Below are 27,427 nucleotides of genomic sequence, written 5' to 3' on the forward strand. Positions count from 1 at the left end.
CACTTTTTAAGAATCATAGAATCCCCATTCAGCCCACCAAGTCCACACCAACCCTCTGAAGAGCATTCCACCCAGACCCATCCTATGCCTGTAACCCTACATTTCCCATGGCCAATCCACCCTAAACTGCACATCTTCGAACTGTGGGAGGAGACTGGAGCTCCCAGAGGAATCCCAAACAGACACAGGAAGAATGTGCAAACCCTTCTCAGACAGTTGCCCGAGGCTGGAATCAAACCCAAGTCTCTCTTGCTGTGAGGCAGCATTGCTAATCACTGCGCCACCCGGTGCAATAGTTGCTGGGTCAAAATTATAGAATGCCAATTGTGTGTGACGATAAAACACATTCACCATGAGACTGCAATGGATCAGATCCACCACCGTTCTACTGAAGGGCATCGAGTGTTGGGGAACAAATGCTAGTTTTGCCATCAATTAATTACTTGACTTTTTCAAAACAGAAGGAGGGAAAGTTTCCCCGTTTTCAGGAAGTGCAGAACCTATTGAAATAACAAGGCAACACTGGACACTTATTTATAAGAGGTATGCAGTCTTTAATTGATCAAGTTTGAACTGTGGGTGACATTTATAATATATATTTATATAATATATACACACACGCACGGACAGGCACACACTCAATAAGCAAACAGAAGCCAGGGAGCATTTCTGGAAAACCCAGAGACGGACAATGTTAAAGGAAGACTGGTCACAAAAACTATTGTAGCCTTTCCTCAGTTCAAATCAATTCACTTTTGGAAAAACACCAATGCTCTATCCAGTTAATTCCAAATCCCAAACTGATTGCTGTCCTGAAGAAGATTTGTTCAAACTAAGGATTATGGTCTTTCAAGATTTGATCGAGACATCCTAGAAAGCAGGAATACCATGGAAAATGGTGGAATTGAAACTCATTCCATAAGACTGGAGCTGAAAGTGGTAGTCACCATGGGAAGTATCAATAATTGTTGTGGATACCCATCTGGTTCCATGTCTGTTAGGGAAGGAAAGCTGCTGTCCTTATCTGATGTGATTGTGGACCCACAATAGATCCACAACTCCTCTCTGAAATGGCCCTAGCAAGGGGTTCAGGGGTAATGAGTGAGGAGCATTGTGGGAAGGTGATGGCCTTGTGGTATTATCGCTGGATCGCTAATCCAGTGACTCAGGTAATCCAGAAATTGCTGGAGAAGCTCAGCAGGTCTGGCAGCTTCTATGAAGAGAAATCAAACTTAACGTTTCAGGTCCGGTGACCCTTCCTGAGAACTCTGATTTCTCTCCACAGATGCTGCCAGACCTGCTGAGTTTCTCCAGCGATTTCTGTTTTTGTTTCTGATTTCCAGCATCCGCAGTTCTTTCAGTTTTAATGTTCTGGGGACCCGGCTTCGAATCCTGCTCCTGGAGTTTGAATTCAATGTTTAAAAAGCCTGGAATCAATAGTCAAATGATGACTGTGAATCCATTGTTGGAAAAACTCGTGTGGATCACTGATGTCCTTTAGGGAAGGAAACTGCCATCCTTACCTGGTCTGGCCTACATGAAGCTCCAGACCCACAATGACATGGTTGAGTTTGGGCAATTAGGGATGGGCAAATAAATGCTGGCCTAGCCAGCAATGCCCCCATCCTGTGAATGAATATACAGAGAGCTGGCAACACCCTAGAGGGTTTCAGGGAGCGGTGGGCACAGCGGAGTGTGAAATGCTTTTATCCCCCCTCTGCCTCTATTTTGATTTCGTCTCTGCCCTCTCCTTTCACATTTTGATCACGCAGCGTTCCCCTTTGATGAGAAGGGCTCTGCTTGTCACTGGCTACTCGGGTGTTTCTTTTCTTCCTGGTGGAGAAATATCAATAAAGATTTATGCACTCATTTTTCACTGTGTCTGTCATCTGCACACACACACAATATGGGTGCTCGGGGAGAAATAAGCACTACCGCAGTTAGGTCGCGGTGTGGGAGTTATAAAAATAAACAAGAAGGAAAAATGATAAAGAAAGCTGGTGTTGCCAGCGAGGCTGTTTTCTTGTAGACAAATAACAACCAATAATTTTCTACATCAAACAGTTTGAAAACTAAAACCACAACCGCATTCTTCATCAGGAAAATCAATTTTGCTTAAAGGGATAAAGCTGGCACCATTCCAAGGCTTGTACATTCTGATGGCATTTGGTGAGTTTTCTGTTTGATAGAATTATCCAAGAGGATTTTTTCATGCTTTGGGAGGGGAGTGGGATTTATTTTCTGCAATTCAGTCTTCCCTTAGTAATGTCAGTGTTGGGTGGGAGGAGGTGTGTACAGATTTGGAAAAGGGGGCAGTATTACCCCGTCGTGATAGCTTCCTTCATATTCCTGAAAGCGTTTTCATCGTGCACAATAAATAATTTGCACGCAGGTTACTGGTGTGTAAGAGGCCTCTGCGTCCAACTAGAACATGATTATAGCACCAAGTTTCTGTAGAGTGGCTTCTCTTATTATAATTTTGAACAAAGAACTACAAACATATACAGCCTTATTTCCACCCCCCCCCCTCCCAAAACAGTATCTGTAATACTGGGTCCCTCTCTCAGTGCTTGCACACCTATTGAGGTGAAATCCTTTCATTGACTGAAGTTAGCTACTGCTGTAGTGGGAATGTGATGGCCCATCTTAACTCCAAGTGCTGATCTCCCGACCAGACAACAAGGCAGGGGAGTCGATAGATTTGACTGAATGCGCAGGAATCGCAGGGCAGGAAGTGACCATTCAGTTTCTCCTAGCCATGCTGGTCATTTGGAGATGCTCATTCCAATGTTAAGTCTTCTCTCATTTGCGCTCAGACCTAAGGGTAAGTCCCCTGTCTGACAATGCTGGAAAATTGTCATGCATGGAAACATTACTATAGGCAGTGGTTGCAACATCTCCTCCGATGCAATATGTGGCTAAGTGTGGTCGGGAACGCTGGAATACCCTTTTAAATCTCTTGGCCTTCTCTCTCCTCATTGAAAAGACTTTTGAAAATCTACCGCTGTCACCTCACATGTCCTAATATCTCCACAGGAGGCTTGGTGTGGAATTTTGTTTGGTAACGCCTCCTGTGAATGTTTTGACAGGCTGTAAGTGCTACTTAAATGTGCTACTGTTGACACTGGATACAAAGGAGTACATGTCTAGATTGTATTCCTGTTCCCCGTTCTGATTGAAGGCTTCGACTTTTGCAGAAGGTACAGTTCCCCAGAAACCACCCGAATATCCGAATGCTGCTTCTGGGCAAAGTGTATCATCAGGCTGTTCAAGCCGAGAGTATCTTCGCTCCAGTCAGATGTCCCTCCTCATGCAGGCTCCAGCAGGTCCACACCATCTTATGCTTCAGAGTATCCCACACCTCGGACATTCACGATGGACTCTAATGACACTCATTGACTTGGGGGTCCTTGTTAATCAGCCAATTCAGAGAATCTATTGCACAGTTCTTGTGCGGATGGGACTTGAACCTGGGCCTCGTGGCCCAGAAATGGGGACACTACCACCACACCACAAGCATCCTCTGACCTCTGACTGAACTTCATAATTCTCTCTGGAGATTCAGCGGGGTTGGGGATTCAGTGGATTGCAGACAGAGAGGGATTGAGTGCAGCATACACCCTGCACTCACAAGGGGGCAATGTCTGCAGGAATGAATGCTCCAACAATCCCATCCCTCCCCCTGAACAGGAGCACAGGATTGACATTCTCCCCCGCCATGTGGAACTCCCCCTGCCTCCGCGGGATCAGTAATCATTAAGGTGTTCATTCAGGGATGGGTCTCCTCTCGGGACAATGTCAAAACATATCACCATTCCCTCAGTGTCACTGGGTCAACTTGCTGGCACTCCCTCCCTTGCAGTATTGTGGGTGTACCTACAACTATTGGGTTGCAGCGGTTAAAGCAGGCAGCTCACCACTTCCTTCTCAAGGGGCAACCAGCAACGGGCAATAAACAATTACCCAGCCAGCGGCACCAACATCTCATGAACAAATAAGATCAAACTTCAATGTGTTATTAGGCTGGAAGGGAGCAAGCCAGGCAGCATCAGGAGGTGGAGAAGTCAACGTTTTGCGGAGAAATCTTCTTCAGGACTAGATGTGGGGGTGGCAAGAGTTACAGATATAGAGGGGGCTGTGTAGGGTGGGGAGTAGCAGACTGGTGAGGTAGCGATAGGTAAACACAGGTAATGAGTATGACCTGACTGGTCAGTGGGAGGGATGAATCTGATAGGTAGCTACAAGGAAGATCGGTGGGTGGACTGGGAGGGGGAGGGGCTGGAAAGGAAGCCGGGCTAGGGGAAGGGAGGTTACTTGAAATTTGAGAACTCAACATTGAGTCCTCCAGGCTGTAGGCTGCCCAGGCAGATGAGGCACTGTTCCTCGAATTTGCTGTCTGATTCAATGTGGCCAAGGAGGATGCAGAGGATGGACATGTCAGAGAGGAAGTGAGAAGGGGAATTGAAATGGGCGGTGACCGGGAGATCAGGCTTCCAACCCCCTGTTTGTCTAACTTGGGTTCCAGCATCTGCAGTTTTTTTTTGTCTCTGAGATGTAGTATTGATTGAATGTGTTGGAGGATGGTAAACGTATGAAGGAAGAGTTGGACAGGTAAGGGTACATCCATTGGAGTGGAGACCAATGAGAGGTGATTGCATCGAAACATTTGAGAAGCTGAGGGGACTTGACAGAGTAGATGCTGAATAAGTTTTTCCATTGGTTGGAGAGACTAGAAGGAGGGGACACAGTTCAAGCTGAGGAGATTTGTTTTTCTCTATTGGAGGACTATGTCTCTTTGGAACTACCTTCGTCAGAGAGCAGTGGAAGCAGAAAGATTGAAGATATTTAAGCTGGAGGTAGATGGATTCTTGGCTAACATGGGAGTCAAGGCTTATCGGGGATAGGTTGGAATATGGAATTAGTCACAATCACAATTATCCATGACAGCATGAAATGGCACAGTAAGTTAAATACACTGAATGGCTTACTCTTGCTCCTAATTTGTATGTTCATGTGTGGGCACAGCACATCTACACGCAGCCAAAAACTTTGGCCCAAAGTGCTTTAATCCAGGGGGAAGGACACTCCCATGTTCCTAACTCCTGCCTTGGCTTCTCTCTACCTAAGGTGGAGTTTATGTGCTCAGCACCTTCCCAGTGGAGGAGTCGGGGAAAGGGGGTTAATTTGGTCCCAGAATCCCAGGGGCAACATATGGGATGGGAGTTGGGGGGGGGGGGACAAAGGTGAAAGGTCATTGTTGAGCCCAGCTCATTACCAGGCTGGAGATGGGCTCACAATCACCACATTTTGGAAAAATGGCCAACATTTCAAAGCCTTGTCTCTTCGACAACAGAGTTATGGATGAGGACTTCAACAGTGAATCTGACTTTAATCTATCACCATGGTGATAATGGTCCTGCTGATGATGCACAGCAGAATTTGGAAAGTGACGCATTCCCATCCAAACAGTTTTCTGAGTTGTTTGTTCAAAAATTATCTATCAAGATTTCACCTTAATTCAGAAACTCTGAGAAATTAAAAAAAAAGCACCATTTGTTTGAAACAATTGCATATTATCACACCAAGTTCACTAATTACAAACAGGGTACACTCAGATATGCTGGCCCACTTTGCCTTGTTTGCTGTTTGCCCAGTGCTTGTGATTAAAAATTTACACCTTTCCGACTCTTCTTCTGTTTTATTCAGCTTCTGCCTTGTTTGCTTGGTTCTGTTAAAACGAAAAGAAAAGATTTCAGTTGAGCTATTTGCTCTTTATTTAAACCCAGAAGTTTCTTAACAACATAAAGGCCTGTGTAGTTTGACAAAATAGGCAGGCCTACTGACTACAAGTGTCAATGCACTACCTGGGACCAGTGTTAGTAGGCCCCAGGTCTAAAACAGATTGATTAAGCTCCTTGTGGTGCGGGGAGGGGGTAGATGAGGGCTCAAATACCCCAGCCTCTTGGGGAGGCTGACAGTTGACTGGGTCGAATTGAACAAGTACATGTCTTTGTTAATGGCATGTCAATTTTATTGTTCAGATTTTGTGATGGGTATTGCTTAATTAAGTATCTAGAGCACTTGAAGGGAGACTGTTAGGACCTGGGGTAGAGGAGGCAGGAGCCAGTCAAGTGCAATGCTGCATTCTATGAATAAACGCATTATCGAGATACAGACTAGTGTCTTGTTTTGGACATTGCCAACTGGCTTGGGATAGAGCTGACGTTTCTCAGTCCATGGCTGGGAGTTGATGTAGGGGAAGGGGAGAGGGAGCTACGTGTAACATTGGACACAATGGCAGCACCCACGGTGGAGGGGCTGTTCGCAATATGCCTCCTATCTGAATGCCCATTGGAGGCTGCCTCAAGATGCTCCCTTTACTGCCTTCCTCCAAAATTCATTCATGGGATGAGGGCATCACTGGCCAGGCAGCATTTATTGCCCATCCCTAATTGCCCAGAGGGCAGTTAAGAGTCAACCACATTGCCGTGGGTCTGGAATTGCACGCAGGCCTGACCAGTAAGGATGGCAGTTTCCTTCCCTAAAGGACATTGGTGAACCAAATGGGCTTTTCCCCAAACAATCAACAATGAACATCCTAATTTAAACCAGATTCTTTATTGAATTCAAGTTCCACTATCTGCCATGGAGGGATTTGAACCCAGGTCCCCAGAACATTACCTGGGTCTCCGGGTTGACAGTCCAGCAACATCATCTCCCACCTAATGTCTTGCCACTGAGCCCAGATAGGTCTTACCAAGCTCCCATCCTCCTCAAGCGGGGCCTGGACTGGGTGGGACCTGGACTTTAGTCCATCTGGACTCCATGGCTCCCTTTTCATCAGGGCACTCGCTGTAGTCCCAGAGGTGACCATTGCTCCTGATGGTGCTGCTGCGACATTTGATTGGCTTTCAGCTGTCAATAGGTGGAGCCTTCCCTTTGATGGGTCAGAAGTCCTGTCTGCAGCCAATTAAGGGCATGTCAGCCGTTGAACAGCTGGAGTGTGGGGAGGGGCAAGTGGACAAGTGTAGGTTGGCTTTTCCTGACTTTTACGTCAAGGATTGTCCCCAGTCCTACATTAAAATTTGGCCATCTTTGGCAAGTCTATCAGTCCTTGATTAAAGGTTGAGAGAGGATTGGGGAAGGACACGGTAGCTGTCAGTTATGGTGACCCATTGGGATAAAGAGTTTGAGGACAAAGGAGAGAGGAGATTCACCAGGACGTTGCTGAGGATGGAGAGACTCAGTTATGAGGAGAGACTGGATGGGCTGGGTTTGTTTTCCCTGGAGTGGAGGAGGCTGAGGGGGGGGGGATCTGACTGAGGTAGACAAAATTACAAGATATACAGACAGGGTAGATCATGAAGATCTTTTCTTCATGAGAGATATGTCTAAGACCAGTGGGTACAAGTTTAAGGTGAGGAGGAATAAGTGGTTTAGACGGGATCGGAGGCAACATGTTACCCCCACAGGGTGGTAAAATATGGAAAGTGTGCCTGAGGGAATGGGAGAGGCAGATATTCTTGCAAGCATTTAAAATGCCAGGACATGGACCAAGTGCGAGTAAATGGGATTAGTGTAGTTTGGTGTTTGTTGGTCAGCACAGACATGGTGGGCAGAAGGGCCCTGTTTCTAAGCTGTACGACTCGATGACCTTCACAAGCTAGGCACACATATAGGATCATAGAGTACAGAATGTCGATCATTTCACCCATCGTGTTGTACTGACTCTTTGAAAGATTCATCCATTTGGTCCCACTCACCTGTTCTCCAACCTCCCTCTCCCACCTGCCAACTTCCCAAAGGGTTAAAACCTTTCTTTTACTGAATCCATATTCAGTTTCCTTTTGAATGTTACTGAACTGGTCTAAAGAATCAAAAGACAGAAGACTTTTGATTCCTGTAACAATCCAATCTAGTGAAAATTGCAGAATTACATGAAGGAGCGTCAAATACCAAAGGGTTACTCTGGACAACTGCCTGACACCAGATAAAGCCATGGGGGTGGACTGTCTGATTGTCCTAGCTGCTGGGTCAACCCCAATACTGAACAGTGAATCGCAGAACATAGGAACAGGAGTAAGTTATTCGGCCCATCGAACCTGTTCCGCCACTCTATATGATCATGGCTGATCATCCAACTCAGTAATCTATTCCCACTCTCTCCCATACCCTTTGATCCCTTTAGCCCTGAGAACTATATCTAACTTCTTCTTGAAAACATTCTATGCTTTGGCCTCAATTACTTTCTGAGGCTGAGAATTCCAACTCACTGCTCTCTGGGGGAAAATATTTCTCATCTCAGTTCTAAATGTCCTATCCCATATCCTGAGACTGGGACACCTAATCCTGAACTCCCTGATCATCAGGAAAATCCTTCCTGTGTTTGCCAGGTCTAATCCTGTTAGAATTTTACAGGTTTCAATGAGACTCACCCCTTATACTTCCAAACTCCAGTGACTATAATCCGAACTGATCCAATCTCTCTCCACATGTCAGTCCTGCCACCTCAGGAATCAGTCTGGGAATCCTTAGGTATGCTCCCTCCATCGCCAGAACATCTTTCCTCAGATACAGAAACTGCACGCAATACTCCAGGTGTGGTCTCACCAATATCCTGTACAATTGCTCCCTTACTCAAATCATCTCACTATGAAGACCAACGTACCACTTACCAGTTCTGAGGAAGGGTCACTCAATCTGAAGCATTAACTCTGATTTCTCTCCACAGATGCTGCCAGACCTGTTGAGCTTTTCCAGCAATTTCTGTTTTTGATTCCGATTTACAGCATCCGCAGTTCTTTGGGTTTTTATAACGTTTACCTTCTTCACTGCCTGCTTATCTTCAGCAACTGATGTATAAGGACACCCACGTCTCATTGTACCTCCCCCTTTCCCAACCAACCACTATTCAAACACACTGGTCCTCTTAAGAAAATAGCATCTACAAAGCAGAATTAATTTCTTTGACCTGTTAACAAACAGTCAGTCAGGTAATAAGTATTTCGGACCTCCATGCTGGTCTGGTTTTTTAAAAACATGATGGGGTCTCTCCATCTTTACAAAATGTGTTGAGTCTCAAAGCAGAACCATTCTACAGGAGGAGTGAGTGTTAACAGTGCAATGGGAGGAGGCTGCGATTTGAGGTGGAAAGACAAATTAAATCCTTCGAAAATTATGAGCAAGTTTTATGAACTGATTATAATGCTTTTACCTCTCTAGAGAAAAGCTGAAACAAAATTGTCTTTCTATGGAGTTCAGAATATTTGAGCATCTTACTAGTTGCAGCAGGGACACTGACGTGACTGATCTGGCAGTTCTAATGAATAACTAGCTGGAGCAACATTGGGAGGGATATGTAGCCTTACACAATCTCCCTCAAAGCCATTGCATTACTGTCAGTCAGTCCAACACAGGCAGACAAGACGACTGATTGCCAACATAGCTGGCCTCTGTTAAAGAAGTATGCTGGTCCATGCTACCTATCATCGATGTCAAAGGCAATTAACATCAAAAGTTAATACCGGCTGCTTCAGCCTTAATGTAATCAAGGGATATCAACTAATGACATGTCAAACCCCTCACGTTTTGCCAGTGCTGCTCTTTTTGTTTCACAAGCTGCCTAGTCTGCATTGGCACTTTGTACAGAACCGCCTGTAAATAGTAACAGGAGGGACAGAAACAAAGAGACATATTTGAATGTGCATTGCACCTAACATGTCCCTCAGACACATCTCAAAGTGATATGCAAAGGTGTCACAGGAAGATCCCACAGATTATAATTAGGTGAGTGAACAATGAATCTGATTTTGGAGTCATTGAGTCATAGAGTGTGGAAACAGACCCTTCGGTCCAACTCGTCAAAGCCCCGACCAGATATCCTAAATTCATCTAGTCATGATTTGGAGACGCCGGTGTTGGACTGGGGTGTACAAGGTTAAGAATCACACAACACCAAGTTATAGTCCAACAGGTTGATTTGGAAGCAGTAGCTTTTGGAGCTGTTGAAGGAACTAGTGCTTCCAAATCAACCTGTTGGACTATAACCTGGTGTTGTGTGAATTTTAACGAAATTAATCTAGTCCCACTTGCCCAGCACTTGGCCCATAGCCTTCTAAAACCTTTCCTGTTCATATACCCATCTAGCTGCCTTTTAAATTGTGTAATTGTACCAGCCTCCACCACTTCCTCTGGCAGCTCGTTCTAAACATGCACCATCCTCTGCATGAAAAAGTTGCCCAAACTGGCCCTTTAAAGGTCTTTCCCTTCTCACCTTAAAATCTATGCCCTCTAGTTTTGGCCTCCCATATCTTGGGGAAAAAAACCTTGACTATTCAGTTGGCCTGGTCATTGCAAATGCCCCTGTTGTTTGTTACCCACCCAAACCACTGGAACAGGCAAATCTAGGGCCAGTCTTTAATGATGTAGCAACTGTGTGTCAGTGTGTAACATTCTCATATTTGACTTAAAAGGCTGTGGGTTGGAGGCCGACATTCCCAGTGCAGCATTGTTGGCGTTGCGTTATTTTGGAAGACAAGAAGTCACCTCTCCTCTTGTTAATGGGTGCAACAGACTCCATTGTGCTGTTTCAAAGATGAGCATAAGTCCTCCTGTGTGTCCTGTCCAATAGTTATCTTATGGGTAAAAACAATGACTGCAGATGCTGGAAACCAGATTCTGGATTAGTGCTTCTATTCCTGATGAAGGGCTTTTGCCCGAAACGTCGATTTCGAAGCTCCTTGGATGCTGCCTGAACTGCTGTGCTCTTCCAGCACCACTAATCCAGAAAATAGTTATCTCATACCTACATCAACAATTGGACTACCTGGTCATTCATCTCAGTGCTAATTATGGGCGCTTGCTGGTTCGGATTTCCCATATTATGAAAGGTTAGCATGTGTGTGGGGGGGTGGGAGTGGGGAGGGGGCATTTCAGGGGAGATGCTAAAGGTATTTGGCCAACAACAAAACAAAGTGAAAACTGAAAAGGGTGAATTTTACTTGAGTTGTCACACTCAACTCTTTACCATCTGTTAAAGTTATGACAGACTAGCAGGGTCAGCCTGTTAAGAAATTTCCTCTTCATCACACACACATTCACACTCACAGACAGACACAAATAGACATAAAAATACACATATACTCACATTCACAGTTGGACACAGACACACTCAGAGACACATACACACTTACAGATAGACACATATACACACTCACATATACAGAGGTAGACATACATTGATACACATACACACACACTCACAGACACACTCTAAGACAGACACAAACAGTTAGACATATATGCACACACTCAGATAGACACACATACACACTCACACACACACTCACAGATACAGACATATGCACTCATCCACATGCACACCCACAGACACACTCAGACATCTACAAAGACACACATAGATACAGACACACATAATATATACACAGATGCATCCACACACATACACATGCACACGTTTCATTGTGGTTAAAAGAAGTGACTTACCCAGGAGAAATGAGCAAGTTACCATTCATTGATTAGGAAGGGAATGAGGGGATATGAAGACAAGGTTAAGAAAGGTTTAGTGAAGGACCCCGAGATTTCATTGTAGGAACCTGAAGCCTTACCTTTGTTGTTCTTGCACCTCTGTTCACACTCCTCCTGTGTCTGGAATCGGTTTGCATTGCCGCCGCAGCCACTGTAAATGAAGGGCCGGCATCTGTCTGTCCTCCTGTGGTAATACCAACGCAGTGTGTACCTGGAACATGTTCCTTCATCCAGGCCCAACAGGCAGGGCTCTGTTCAATCCAAAGGACAGTCAAGCAGTTAGAAAAAAAACATTGATGTATTTCACTCGTAATAGAACAGCCCCTTTCAAAGACTTACACTTCTCTCTTTCACTCTTCCCCTTTCCCGGACACACTCTCACTCTCTTTCTCACCCTGTTTCCCTTTTCCTACTCCTTAGTCTTGCCCCCACCCCCCCCCACCCCCCTTGTCTCTCTTTCCCCACTTCTCCCTCACCCTTCTTTCTCTCCCTTCTCTATTTCCCCTCTCAATCCATTGACTTTTTCCCCCAATGTCTTTCATTTCTCTCTCTCTTCCTCTAATCCACTGCCCCCCCCCCAAGTTCTTTTTTTTCCCATACTCTCAATTCCTTCTTTCCTTGTACCCTCTGTCAACATTCTCCCTCCTTCTCTCTCAAGGTTCCTTTTCCCATCTCTCACTGTCCCATCTTTCTCTCCCCTTCCTCCTGTCTCCTGGCCTGCCCTATGCTCATTGCTTGGTCTCCCTTCTCTTGCACTAACCCCCTTCAAAGTAACAATTTCTCCACCCAATTGCATTTCCAGTTTCCATCCATGGTCTACCTTGTCTTTGCCATTGATGCCTGCTCTTGGTCATGGGAACTGCCAGATAAATGGACGCTGTCACTGAGCAGATGCTTGGCTTTTCTCATCAGGTTGGATTGGGTTGACAGACTGTCACGGGTGGTCGGACAAAATATTGCACCGTGTGCCGAGAGTCAGGTCTTGGTGTGGGTACAAGCCTTTTCTGCTGTAATTTATATTCTGCCTCTAACCTTGCAATTTAGAATTTTCCCTTCCACACATCCATCCACTGATCCTAACCCTAACCTCCATGGTCAGCTATTGCACAAAATACGGAGGCATGGGATTGGGGGTGAGTTAGTGGTTTGGATCAGAAATTGGCTAGCTGAAAGAAGACAGAGGGTGATGGTTGATGGGAAATATTCATCCTGGAGTTCAGTTACTCGTGGTGTACCACAAGGATCTGTTTCGGGCCCACTGCTGTTCGTCATTTTTATAAATGATCTGGATGAGGGCATAGAAGGATGGGTGAGTAAATTTGCGGATGACACTTGCGGATGAAGATCGGCGGAGTTATGGATGTTGTAGGTTACAGAAGGACATAGATAAACTGCAGAGCTGGGCTGAGAGGTGGAAATGGAGTTTAATGCGGAAAAGTGTGAGGTAATTCACTTTGGAAGGGTCAACAGGAACACAGAGTACTGGGCTAATGGTAAGATTCTTGTAGTGTAGTGTAGTGTAGTGTAGTGTAGTGTCATCCAGGTTGATAGGGTTGTTAAGAAGGCATACTGTGTGTTAGCTTTTATTGGTAGAGGAATTGAGTTTCGGAACCATGAGGTCATGCTGCAGCTGTACAAAACCCTGCGCAACCGTACTTGTGCACAGCTCTGGTCACCACATTAAAGGAAGATGTGGAAGCTTTGGAAAGGGCTCAGAGGAGATTTACTTGGATATTGCCTGGTATGGAGGGAAAGTCTTATGAGGAAAGGCTGAGGGACTTGAGGCTGTTCTCGTTAGAGAGAAAAAGGTTGAGAGGTGACTTAGTTGAGACATATAAGATAATCAGAGGGTTAGATAGGGTGGACAGGGAGAGCCTTTTTCCTCGGATGGCAATGGCTAGCACGAGGGGACATAGCTTTAAATTGAGGAGTGATGGATATAGGACAGATGTCAGAGGTAGTTTCTTTACTCAGAGTAGTAGGGGTATGGAATGCACTGCCTGCAATAGTTGTAGACTTGCCAACCTGAAGGGCATATAAATGGTCATTGGATAGGCATAGGTATGAAAATGGAATAGTGTAGGTTCGATTGGTTTTTGATTAGTGTAAGATTGGTTTTACAGGTCGGCCCAACAGCGAGGGCCGAAGGGCCTGTACTGCGCTGTAATGTTCTATGTTCTATTAGTGGAAAAACATTTACTGAGGCAACCTCCCTGGTTGCAAAGGGATCGTCAATACGTCAGCGAACACAGTAACCACTTTTTCCGTCCACACCAATGAAGTAAGCTACCAATCCTTTCTCTTTGGACGCTAGGACTGCTTCCCTGCTTTCCCTCCAAGGGATCTTCAATTTTCCCAACTTCGATGGATCATCAGCGGGTCTTGAGTAGCCAGAAATAATGTCTCATCCAAAGCGTAACACATCCGATAGAGCCTTATTCCCACGGAAATGGGGGTTACGCTGTGAAATGATGATCTGGCACAGCGGCATGAGCCCACTGCTTTCTGACCAAGAGATGGGCGTGTTACTGACTGCGTTTAGTCGGTTCAGCAAATAATTAGTTAACCAGTTTCAAAACAGAAAGGTAATCTGGTCATTAATCTCATTGCTGACAGAGGGATCACCATTGTGCATCATTTGTGTGTTTCTCTTTCGCAATTCCTGAACGTCATCCCTGATTTGGTGAATATAAAGCACTCTGGAACATCTTGAATTCTTACCAGGAATGCAAGTTTTTTTTAGTCCTTCGCTGCCAATATTGCCCTGCGTGTTATGTCCTTTATGAAAGGAGCAATTTTACTTCAGATATCTAGGGTTAGCTAGGCTTTAATGCAGCTTGTCTTGTAATACCATATAGGACTCAGAGTTAAAGTGGAGCACTTTTTGTAAGGGACAGTGTTGGAGAGAACATCTCTCTCTTTTCTATCTCCTGGTCTGGTCCTCTCCGAGGGTGACAGAACTGTCTATCACCCTGTCTTCCCAGTTCCGTTATTAGCAGATTAAAAGGAGCTCACATAGACAGAAAAGCAAAGGCGACAGGGGTGCCCCACAGAGCAGACTTGGAAGACTTCTCCTGCTTCTGCAAGACATCCAAGCAGATGTTATGTGATAGCTGGGTGCAGGGAAAAGCTGAACAAGATTTTGCACATCTCCTGAAGCCAGAGTGCACAGCACAAAGTCAAACAGCAGGCACCCTGTGCTGGTCTAAGTCATTATAGTATCACTGCAGCTTAAAAGGGATATCTTGAGGGGGTTAAAAGGTCTGGTCTTCAGGGAAGGTCTCAGTTTCAATCCCTGACTGGTGCCCTGATAGCTGGTCTGAGGCAAGCTTTGAGGAGCGACCCTGATTTGGGGAAAGGATATTATGTCCTATTGCTGTCCCTTCACCCTTCTTGGCAAACATGGCTCTTGGATGTGGGAGATCAGTAATCTGGGCTGTGGGGAGGAGTGGGTTTGTCTGTGAAGCAACACCCCACTGCACCCCCCTCACCATCTTACCCCGACCCCCCTCCAAAACCCTTCCTAAACCAGCATCACGAGATTCCTACCTTGTTCGATGGCTTCTCTTCTATACCTTTCCTGTTGTGGTGCAGTTGTAGGGTCTACTTTATCGCCTGTCGGTGGAAGGCAAACTATGTGAGTGGTCCCTTTAGTACTGAAGTGAAGGAGCGCGCTCATCACTTTAGGTGAAGGGTCCAATGCCAGTGGTACTGTGGCACATATAACCATTCCACAGTACAGAAACAGGCCATTCAGGCCATCTGGTCATTATTCTCCTGGAAAGCTTTCCACCCTGATTCATCTAATGTTATCACCATATGCTTCTACTGCTTTCTTCCTCAAGGGGTTATCTAGCTTTCTTATAAAGGCATTTGTCCCAACCTTCCCCATGGCAACAGGTTCCCTATTCCTGGCAATGCTTGGGTGAAGATAGTTAAGAATCACACAACACCAGGTTATAGTCCAACAGGTTTAATTGGAAGCACACTAGCTTTCGGAGCGTTGCTCCTTCATCAGGTGATTGAAGGTGTGATATTACCCTTTTTTAACTTTGTATACCCCAGTCCAACATTGGTATCTCCAAATCATGGGTGAAGATACTTTTCATAAATTCCTTGGTTTTTTTTGGTTTATGAATTCCATCTTGGATTTATTAGTGTCTGTGATGTTAATTGATCTATTGGTGTCTGTCTGATATTTATCGATTTATTGGTGTCTGTGATATTTATCGATCTATAGGAGTCTGTCTGATATTTACTGATCTATTGGTGTCTGTGATATTTATCGATCTGTTGGTTACTGTCTGATATTCATCGACCTATTGGTGTCTGTCTGATATTTACTGATCTATAGGTGTCTGTGATATTTATTGATCTATTGGTGTCGGTGATATTTATCGATCTGTTGATTTCTGTCTGATATTTATCAATCTATAGGTGTCTGATATTTACTAACCTATTGGTGTCTGTCTGATACTTATCAATCTATAGGTGTCTGTGATATTTATTGATCTATTGGTGTCTGTGATATTTATCAATCTATAGGTGTCTGTAATTTTATTGATCTATTGGTGTCTGTGATTTTATTGATCTATAGGAGTCAGTCTGATATTTATTGATCTATTTGTGTCTGTGATATTTATCGATCTATAGGAGTCTGATATTTATTGATCTATTGGTGTCTGTAATATTTATCGATCTATAGGTATCGGTCTGATATTTATCGATCTATTGGCGTCTGTGATATTATTGATCTATAGGAGTCTGATATTTATTGATCTATTGGTGTCTGTGATATTTATCGATTTATAGGAGTCTGTCTGATATTTATTGATCTATTGGTGTCTGTAATATTTATCGATCGATAGGAGTCTGTCTGATATTTATTGATCCCTTCGTGTCGGTGATATTTATCGATCTATTGGTTTCTGTCTGATATTTATCGATCTATTGGTGTCTGTGATGTTTATTGATTTATTGGTATCTGTCTGATATTTATTGATCCCTTCGTGTCTGTGATATTTATTGATCTATTGGTGTCTGTCTGATATTTATTGATCCCTTCGTGTCTGTGATATTTATCGATCTATTGGTGTCTGTCTGATATTTATCGATCTATAGGTGTCTGTGATATTTATCGATCTATAGGTGTCTGTGATTTTATTGATCTATTGGTGTCTGTGATATTTAGCGATCTATAGGTGTCGGTCTGATATTTATTGATCTATTGGTGTCTGTGATATTTATTGATCTATTGGTGTCTGTCTGATATTTATTGATCTATAGGTGTCTGTGATATTTATCGATCTATAGGAGTCTGATATTTATTGATCTATTGGTGTCTGTAATATTTATTGATCTATAGGTGTCGGTCTGATATTTATCGATCTATTGTGTGTGATATTTTTGATCTATAGGAGTCTGTCTGATATTTATTGATCTATTGGTGTCTGTGATATTTATTGATTTATTGGAGTCTGTCTGATATTTATCGATCTATTGGTGTCTGTGTTAGGTATCGATCTATAGGAGTCTGTCTGATATTTATTGATCCCTTCGTGTCTGTGATATTTATCGATCTATTGGTGTCTGTGATGTTTATTGATCTATTGGTGTCTGATATTTATTGATCTATAGGTGTCTGTGATAATTATCGATCTATAGGTGTCGGTCTGATATTTATTGATCTATTGGTGACTGTGATATTTATCGATCTGTTGGTGTCTGTGATACTTTCGATCTATAGGAGTCTGTCTGATATTTATCGATCTATAGGTGTCTGTGATATTTATCGATCTATAGGTGTCGGTCATATTTATTGATCTATAGGTGTCTGTGATTTTATTGATCTATTGGTGTCTGTGATATTTATCGATCTATAGGTGTCGGTTTGATATTTATTGATCTATAGGTGTCTGTCTGATATTTATCGATCTATAGGTGCCGGTGATATTTATCGATCTATTGGTGTCTGTCTGATATTTATCGATGTATTGGTGTCTGATAATTATCGATCTATTGGAGTCTGTGATATTTATCGATCTATAGGTGTCTGTGATATTTATCGATCTGTTGGTTTCTGTCTGATATTTATTGATCTATAGATGTCTGTGATATTTATCGATCTATTGGTATCGGTGATATTTATCAATCTATAGGAATCTGTCTGATATTTATCGATCTATTGGCGTCTGTGATATTTATCGATCTATTGGCATCTGTCTGATATTTATCGATCAAAAGGTGTCTGTGATTTTATTGATCTATTCATGTCGGTGATATTTATCGATCTATAGGTGTCGGTCTGATATTTATTGATCTATTTGTGTCAGTGATATTTATCGATCTATTGGTTTCTGATATTTATTGATCCCTTTGTGTCTGTGATATTTATTGATCTATAGGTGTTTGTGATATTTATCGATCTATTGGTGTCTGATATTTATCAATCTATCGGTGTCTGTGATATTTATCGATCTGTTGGTGTCTGTTTGATATTTATCGATCTATAGGTGTCTGTGATATTTATCGATCTGTTGGTGTCTGTGATATTTATTGATCTATAGGAGTCTGATATTTATTGATCTATTGGTGTCTGTGATATTTATCGATCTATTGGTATCTGTCTTATATTTATTGATCCCTTCTTGTCTGTGATATTTATCGATCTATTGGTATCTGTCTGATATTTATTGATCTATTTGTGTCGGTGATATTTATCGATCTATTGGTATCTGTCTGATATTTATCTAATATATATCGATTTATTGGTGTCCTTCTGATCTATTTCAATCTACTGCCATATCTGATATATATCAATCAATTGGTGTCTGTCTGATATTTATGATCTCTGGTCTGAAGACAAGTGGATATATCCTCTCCATGTCTACCTTTGTGTTCCCTTAAAGACCTCTTTTAGGTCACCCTCTGTCTTCTCTAGGGTAAAGATCTCTAGTCTGTTCTGTCTTTTCTGTTAAGTATATCCTCTCTGTTCTGGTGTCACTTTTCCTATGGTCCTAGCTCCTTTTCAATGCCTCCATATCCTTTCCAGAACAGAAAGGTCATATTACTGCACCTTTCACCAGTTGCCATAACTTCATTAATGACATGAGGAGATACTTTACTGTGTAAGTGTATTCAATATAGGGTTCGACACAGCTTTGGTTGGAGATCTCCAGGGAACTGAAAATTAATCTACAGGAAGCTCCTCCAGGTGAAAACTGTGTCGACAATCAGAGCTGGGCTTTAATAAAAGATGGGTTTTCTTCATTTTCTTTGGCTTAACGCATTTGCTTATTAGTTTTCAAAATAACTGCAGATGGAGAAGGTGGAAAGCTCATTTGACTGACAGTCAAGAATCATCCAATCGTTTTCTAATTGGCAAGGGACAAGGTGAGGTTAGGAATGTTGGGCGACCAATAGTGGGTGAGAGTGAGCAGACCATGTGACCAAACCTCCAGAAGAGATTTGACCGGAGTTGGCAACACTGTTGGCCACAGATTTGAGGGCACACCTGTTGCCCTTGTGAAACATGGGAAAACAAAAGTGAGATGAACCACCAGCCTTCCACAACCTCTTCCCACAATGCACCAGTGGCAAATGTGTCCTGGTACTCAGTGAAATTAGGTATTCCATGAAATTACTTTGTGCACTGGCTGACTAAATGGACAGGGGGCTTATTTTAGAGCATGTGTCGATTGAATTAGCTCTGTCCTTGATTTAGATTGTGGTTGACCTTTACTCAACTCCGCTAAGCCATCCTTGCCACCATGGATAACCTCACCTGACACCACCTGCTCTAGGGCAATTAGGGATGGGCAACAAAAACTGCCCTTACCAGTGATATCCATCCAGCAAGAACAAAAATCAAAAATGGAGCTTGATTGTGAAGAATAACCAGTAAAACTTGTTAATTTCATACACTCTCCTTGCATACTTCAAAATGAAATTTTAGCATGACCAGTACCTTCAGTATTTTAGTAGCACTATTTTAAAAAAAAGCCTTTCCACTAGGACAGAACTGAAATATTGCCGATAAAAAGCCAAAATCTGCCAACGTTTCTCATCTTGCACTTATCAGGGCAATTCTCAAGAAATATCCAAGTGAAGGGGAAGGAATGTTTATACTGTTTGAGAAGCGGATGCTGATTGGTTATCGAGTAGACTTTGGCAACAGATGACAGCCATTCTGTGGTTCATATTGCAAGGCAATAGCTTAACCAATCAGAGTCAACCTGTAAAATTTAAACAAAGCTCGGCAGTTGGCTGTCAGTCATCAACAAACTGTTGCATTCTCCATAACCATGCCTCTACCCATCAAAATCCACTTGCCAACGGATCAGCACTATCTTCTCATACAGTATAAAATGTTGTCTACCCTCTACATTGGTATTTCTTGTGAAATGTCCTGATGTGTAGAAGCATCACTAAAACGCGTTTGTTTTCAAGCAATAAATCGACCAATTTTAGATGCAATAGGAAAATAATACAGATGCTGGAAATCTGAAATGGGAAAAGGGAATGTTGGAGGTGCTCAGCAGGCCAGGCAATATCTGTGGAGAGATAAACAGGATTAACATTCCAAAACGATAATCATGCATCTGAACCAAGCGATGTTAGAGATTTAAGAGCTTTTCAACAAATACAGAGGCAGAGGGTGGGGAGGGGAGAGGAATGGGAAGGGAGCAAAAAAAACCATTAGGGAGGTCCTTGAAAATTGTGCAAAGCAAAGATGGTGGAGTAATGGCAGTAAGCTTGTAACAAAGGCAAGGTCGGTTTGTTGCAACGTCAAAGGGGAACTGCAGTAATGTTGTCAACGGTGTCTGAGAAAATGGGAAGTGTGGGCGTAGAATCATGGAATGAATATTGCATGGAAAGGAGCCATTTATACCCTTAACAGTTCCTTGCAAAAGCAGCTGAGTTAATCCCACTGTCCAATAAATGCAAAGTGCTGCGGATGCTGGAGATCTGAAATAAAAAATAGCAAGTGCTGGAGAAACGCAGCAGGTCTGGCAACATCTGAGGAGAGACCAATAGAGGTAATTCTTCCAGTCTAATGTTAACTCTTCTGCAATAGTTCTGGAGAAGACGCGTTTCGGATTCGAAAGGTTAACTCTCTCCACAACCGCTGTCAAACCTACTGCGTTTCTCCAGCATTTTCAGTTTTAAATCTCTCTCTTCCATCCCTGTAATCCTGCAAAAGCATTTGCTTGAGGTATTCAACGGATTCTTTCTGCGTGCCTCAGGCAGGGAATTCCAAATCCTAACCACTCACTGCATCGGGAATCTTTGAACTGGCTTCGTCTGCAGTTGACCCCCAGCATCCTCGGCTTATTGGGAGGAGAATTCCACAACTGCGCTACTGCTCTCTGGAAACACCATGCAATGAATTCCACTGAATGTTTCAGAGTTCGGGCACTTTTCTGTGCATCCCTCGATTTCGGCTCTTAGTCTCATATCACGTCATAGCATCTGGGGAAGACTTGCACCAGAAATCAAGGCAAGGTCCAATCCTACTCAGTTTGTGACATTTTGCACCTGTTCTCCCTGAGTCATGATCCAAAAGAAAAGGCAATCCCTGAATGTTACACAGAAACCAAAAATGGGATCCACTTGGATCTCTGTTCATATTCCAATTGAGGAACCTCAGACGCAACACACAAGTCACCCTGACTTGGAATTTATTGCTGTTCCATCAGTGTTGCTGGGTCAGAATCCTGGAATTCCCTCCCTGTCAGCATCTTACTTGGACAGCGTGGACTGCAGTGGTTCAAGAAAGTGGGTTAACGCGACCTTCTCCAGAGACGCACAATAAGAGTTGGCCCAGCCTGTATCCCAGGAGTGAATAAAGAAAAAAAATCTACTGACAGAGACTGTTTTACTCAGTGCTGCAAGTAGCACGCATAGTATATGAATATAGTACATAGGAAAGTGAGAAGGTAAAAATAAGAGCAGGAGGAGGACATTCAACCTTAAAGCTTGCCCCACCATTCAGTAAGAACACGGATGATCTACGTCACTTCTACCTCTCCGCCTGAGCCCCCCCTTCTCTTGAGCCTCCTGTGCTCAACAATCTCTGTCTTTTCCATATTCACCAACTGAACATCAACTGGAAATTCTAAAGATTGAAGACCAAAGGGAGCTCTCCTCATCTCAGTGTCCTCTGGTTTTGACATCCCAGCTGGTGGGAACAGCACCTACTGGGCCAAACTGGCAAAGAATTTCATAGATTCTGAAGAAATCTCACTTCTCTGGACTCCAATTGGGGGAGTATCAGTCTATCTTGCGGGATGCTGTGAGCAAAATGTCCCTAAACCCTGAAAACAAAACCACGTGTTAAGTCGAAAGGCAGTGAGGAACACTTACGCATTATTTCTGAGCTTTGCATTTGATCTGGTCCGTAATCTGCTGTTTGTTCGTTGTAGCTTTCCACTGTATAGAAATGTTCATAGTCGGGGTCATTCCCATTTACCACCACTCTCAGTTCCTTCCCTTCAGGTTTGTCAAATGCATCAACAAAGAAGAAAAAAAATTAATGTTAATTATACTACGTGCAAGGTAAGGTCCTACAGAACCACAGACTGCTCTCTCATTGGAGAGGGGTGACTAGTGGTGGTTTAACCTGAAGGTCAGGCGAGGGGAGAGGTTTAGAAGGAGAGTCCTTCATGGTAACCTCAACCAACTTCGTTAAAAATCACACAACACCAGGTTATAGTCCAACAGGTTTAATTGGAAGCACTAGCTTTCGGAGCATCGCTCCTTCCACAATCACCTGATTAAGGAGCAGCGTTCCAAAAGCTAGTGTGCTTCCAATTAAACCTATTGGACTATAACCTGGTGTTGTGTGATTTTTAACTTTTAACTACACCCCAGTCCAACACTGGCATCTCATAATCTCAACTAACTTGGGAACTGAACCCATGATGTTGGGATCAGACATACCAGCCACCCAAGCTAATCAACCCCCATTCCTGGTATGATATGGCAGCTGTGGGAGGTGTAATATTATGAGCTTTTACGAGGTGAGGTTGGAGGGCTTGTGCTACAGGGAGAGGCTGAATAGCCTGGGGCTGTTTTCCCTGGAGCGTCGGAGGCTGAGGGGTGACCTTATAGAGGTTTATAAAATCACGAAGGGCATGGATAGGGTGAGCCAAGGTCTTTTTCCCAGGATAAGGGAGTCTAAAGCTAGAGGCCACAGGTTTATGGTGACAGGGGAAAGATTTAAAAGGGAACTAAGGAGCAGCTTTTTCAGACAGAGGGTGGTACGTGTATGGAATGAGCTGCCAGAGGAAGTGGTAGAGGCTGGTACAATTGCAACATTTAAGAGGCATCTGCATGGGTATATAAATAGGAAGGGTTTAGAAGGATATGGGCCAAATGCTGCCAAATGGGACTAGATTTATTTAGGATATGGGTTCCATTACTTTTCATCATTTATATAAATAATTTGGATGTGCGCATAAGAGGTACAGTTAGTAAGTTTGCTGATGACATCAAAATTGGAGGTGTAGTGGACAGCGAAGAAGGTTACCTCAAATTACAGCGGGATCTTGATCAGATGGGCCAATGGGCTGAGAAATGGCAGATGGAGTTTAATTCAGATAAATGTGAGGTGCTGCATTTTGGGAAAGCAAATCTTAGCAGAACTTATACACTTAATGGTAAGGTCCTCGAGAGTGTTGCTGAACAAAGAGACCTTGGAGTGCAGGTTCGTAGCTCCTTGATAGTGGAGTCACAGGTAGATAGGATAGTGAAGGCGGCATTTGGTAAGCTTTCCTTTATTGGTCAGAGTATTGTTGAGTGCAAGAGTTGAGAGGTCATGTTGCGGCTGTACAGGACATTGGTTAGGCCACTATTGGAATATTGTGTGCAATTCTGGTCTCTTTTCTATTGGAAAGATGTTGTGAAACTTGAAAGGGCTCAGAAAGGATTAACAAGGATGTTGCCAGGGTTAGAGGATTTGAGCTATAGGGAGAGGCTGAATCAGATGGGGCTGTTTTCTCTGGAGTGTCAGAGGCTGAGGGGTGATCTTATAGAGGTTTATAAAATCATGAGGGACATGGATAGGATAGATAGACAAAGTCTTTACTCTGGGATGGGGAGTCCAGAACTAGAGGGTATTGGTTTAGGGTGAAAGGGGAAAGACATAAAAGAGACCTAAGGGACAACGTTTTCACGCAGAGGGTGGTACGAGTATGGAATGAGCTGCCGGGGAAGTGGTAGAGGCTGGTACAATTAAAACATTTAAAAGGCATCTTGATGGGTATATGAATAGGAAGGGTTTGGAGGGATATGGGCCGGGTGCTGGCAGGTGGGATTAGATTGTGTTGGGATATCTGGTCGGCGTGGACAGGTTGGACCAAAGGGTCTGTTTCTGTGCTGTACATCGCTATGACTCTATAACAATGACTCTATGATATCTTATCAGCATGGACGAGTTGGACCGAAGGGTCTGTTTCCATGTTGTACAGCTCTAAGACTCTATGACCCTTGGATTAAACCACCAGTTATCTCTCCCTCTGTCTCTCAATTGAGAGAGCAGCCCGATGGTCCTCTGAGACTGTGGGTGCCTCTTACTACACATCACTGGCATGAACATCAGACATTACAATACTGGCCTGGTTCATTCTGGAGCTCTCAAGTGGCTGCAGCTCTCTTCCGAAGGTCTTTCGCCTCCAGGGTCTTGACTGGCACTTAAGTGGGCAGACCTCCCCACAAAGAGGTGACATGAGGGACAGGCAAGATCCCTGTCACCTCCAGTAAGTCCCACTCAGACTTCCTTTGGCACTAATTTTCTGCAATCATCTGGAACTCAGCACCCCTGTGTCCACTTCCTGCTCTCCACCATTGACGATCATATTTTCAGCCATTGAGAATCTAATTCCACTCCCTTTCTTTAAGAATCAGCTAAAAAACGATCTCTTTAAGCATTCGAGTCACCCAACCCAAATCCTTGAATTTCCTTCCTGGCGTCAAGGTCTGTGAAGTGCCTTGGGATGTTTTACTGTGTCAAAGGTGCTGCACAAATGCAACTACTTGCTTCTAAAAAAAAGTGAATTATTGTTCTAAGAAAGCAGGGAAGGGTAAGTTTTTCCTTTGTCTACGACTTGGATGCAGGTCAATATCTGTAGAGTTCTTAAACCTGTATTAGTGCAACATTCAAAAACTCTCAATTTGTCATCACAGTCAGTGTGACATTTTATTAATTTCTGTTTTCGGAACAAGACCAGCCTGATTAAAACTTGGAGATAGATTCTGAATGACGGCTCACACCTACAATTCAGTGTCAGACCTGAGATGTCACCTTTTGTATCTCTGTCTGATTGAAGTTAAAAATCACACAACACCAGGTTACAGTCCACCAGGTTTATTTGGAAGCACTAGCTTTCAAAGCACTGCCCCTTCATCAGGTGGCTCCAAAAGTTAGTGCTTCCAAATTAACCTGTTGGACTATAACCTGGTGTTTATGTGATTTTTAACTTTGTCCACCCCAGTCCAACACCGGCTGCTCCACATCACACCTGATTGAAGTTTGGGCAATTAGGCAGACACAGATAAAACCTTTAATTATCTCAGGGCAGTGACTTGAAACAGATTCTGAATATAGAACATAGAACATTACAGTGCAGTACAGACCCTTCGGCCCTCGATGTTGCGCTGCCCCGTCATACTAATCTGAAGCCCATCCCACCTACACTATTCCATGTACGTGCATCTTAATCAATCAAAACTTGCATCTCCTTTTTAACAGAGGTCAGCCATTTTAGGTTTGCCCACTTACACCAATTGTATGATCGTTTGATCTCTCTGCCTATAAACTCTCTCTCACTGCACCTGATGAAGGAGCATCGCTTCAAAAGCTTGTGATTTCAAATGAACCTGTTGGAATATAACCTGGTGTCATATGATTTTTGACTCTGTGACATGAGTGCGTTTGAAGAAAAGATGCTCAAGTATTGTACTCGATTCTACGTCTAATTGAGATTCTCTGCTGTCCTTACTTGGTTACCTCCATGTCAGATGGTATATTTTGGTGGTATATTGGGAACCTAACCTTGAATCTTGACACTGCTGTGCCTGCTATAAGCCAAAGTCCTGCCCCGGGATAAAGGCTGTATTCGAAGTCATGCAAACCCAAGAAAAGCTGAAAATGTGTTGCTGGAAAAGCGCAGCAGGTCAGGCAGCATCCAAGGAGCAGGCGAATCGACGTTCCTGAAGAAGGGCTCATGCCCGAAACGTCGATTCGCCTGCTCCTCGGATGCTGCCTGACCTGCTGCGTTTTTCCAGCAACACATTTTCAGCTCTGATCTCCAGCATCTGCAGTCCTCACTTTCAAACCCAAGAAGAGACAAGGAAAGCGAGCAGGTGTAATGAAGATTGTTCAGGTGTACGGGACAGCTGTAACTTTGTGCTTAAATGAAATTTAAGGCAGGAAAATTACAAAAACCAGAATGGGACAAGCTGCAAAGACAATATCCATCTGAAAAAGCAGTCACTAGTTACAGTTAATGGCTCATTTCTGCCAGAGTGTGATTCTAGCATCTCTATACAGTGGGTGGGAGTTGGAAATTAGCACCTCCTTCAGGTGACATGGACCTGAGTTATACTTCATCACTCTCTGGACAGGGTATCAAAACCCTCAGGGTAGGGGTGAGGTTCAGAGGAGGCTTTCCTGGTGAATATAGCTGGTACTAAGAATAGCACCCACACCATTGGCATCACCCTGCAACTCAAACCAGCTGCCCAGTCAACTGGTAGACAAGCAGGAGGCTGGAAGAACACAGCGAGCCAGGCAGCATTAGGAGGTGGAGAAGTCGATGTTTCGGGTGTCCCCTTCTTCAGGACTGGGGGAGGGTGTAAGGGAAGCTGTAGATAAAAGGGGGAGGTGGGGGAGGGTTCTCATGGGGGGCAGGGTGCAGGGTGGTGAGGTGGGGATAAGTAAGCACAGGGCCACCCTGACCTCCCAGGCACTGACCATTTTAATTCCCCTTCCCATTCCCTTTCCAACATTACCATCCTTGGCCTCCTCCATTGCCACAGCAAATCGCACTGCAAATTGAGGGAGCAACACCTCATCTTCCGCTTGGGCAGCGTACAGCACAGAGGATTCAACACTGAGTTCTCCAATTTTTAATAACCTCCCTCCCCATCCCCCTGACTCCCTTCCCAGCTCCTCCCCCTCTATTCCAATCCTCCGACCAACACTTCCTTCCAGCTACCAACCTAATTCATTCCTCCAATTGACCAACCAAGCTGTACCCTCTACCTGTGTTCACCTGGCCCCACCTCATTACCCTGCCCCACTCCCCACCCCACATCTCCACACCCCCACCCTCTTTATCTGCAGCTTCCCTTACACCTACCCCGCAGTCCTGAAGGAGGGTTACATCCGAAATGTTGACTTCGCCACCTCCTGATGCTGCCTGGCTTGCAGTGTTCTTCCAGCCTTCTGCTTGCCTACCTTGGATTCCAGCATTTGCAGTTTTTTTTTGTCTCTACCCCAGTCAACTGAGCTAACCGGCCCTCGTAGGCCAGCACAGACCAGAAAGGCCAAATGGCCTGATTCTTGGTTGCAAAGAATATGCAAGGGATTGCAATCGCTCATCAAAAATGATACCCACTTGAACAAATTTCACCTCAGAGACAAGAGACAGAAGAGACAAGTGACACAGACTCACCATTGGCACCATCATAGTCCTCCTCATGCGAAATCTTTAGAACAGGGATTTGACGGGAATAAGGTAGTGAGTGTGACGAGAGACCTAGATGGAGCAAGGGACAAGGACAGCGTGGACAACACAACAATAATTAACACCCAGCAGCCTCAGCAGCACCCACCCGGTATTTGGTGAAAGTTAAGTCTGGCCTGGGGCCCTCCAAT

General features: G+C 44.0%; 1 protein-coding gene across 1 annotated transcript; it reads right to left on the reverse strand.

Moving 5' to 3' along the window:
• Window positions 1-530: 530 nt before the first annotated feature.
• Window positions 531-27,328, reverse strand: LOC140483591 (kappaPI-actitoxin-Avd3b). Its single transcript, XM_072581828.1, has 5 exons — window positions 27,225-27,328; window positions 21,913-22,038; window positions 15,097-15,162; window positions 11,628-11,798; window positions 531-5,728 (listed from the first exon to the last, which is right to left on the reverse strand). Exons 2-5 carry the CDS (start codon window positions 21,932-21,934, stop codon window positions 5,703-5,705), a joined length of 285 nt encoding a protein of 94 aa, XP_072437929.1. The 5' UTR covers window positions 21,935-22,038; window positions 27,225-27,328; the 3' UTR covers window positions 531-5,702.
• Window positions 27,329-27,427: the final 99 nt, after the last annotated feature.

The sequence above is a fragment of the Chiloscyllium punctatum genome, chromosome 12 (genome assembly GCF_047496795.1).
Source record: "Chiloscyllium punctatum isolate Juve2018m chromosome 12, sChiPun1.3, whole genome shotgun sequence".
NCBI classification, from domain to species: Eukaryota; Metazoa; Chordata; class Chondrichthyes; order Orectolobiformes; family Hemiscylliidae; genus Chiloscyllium; species Chiloscyllium punctatum.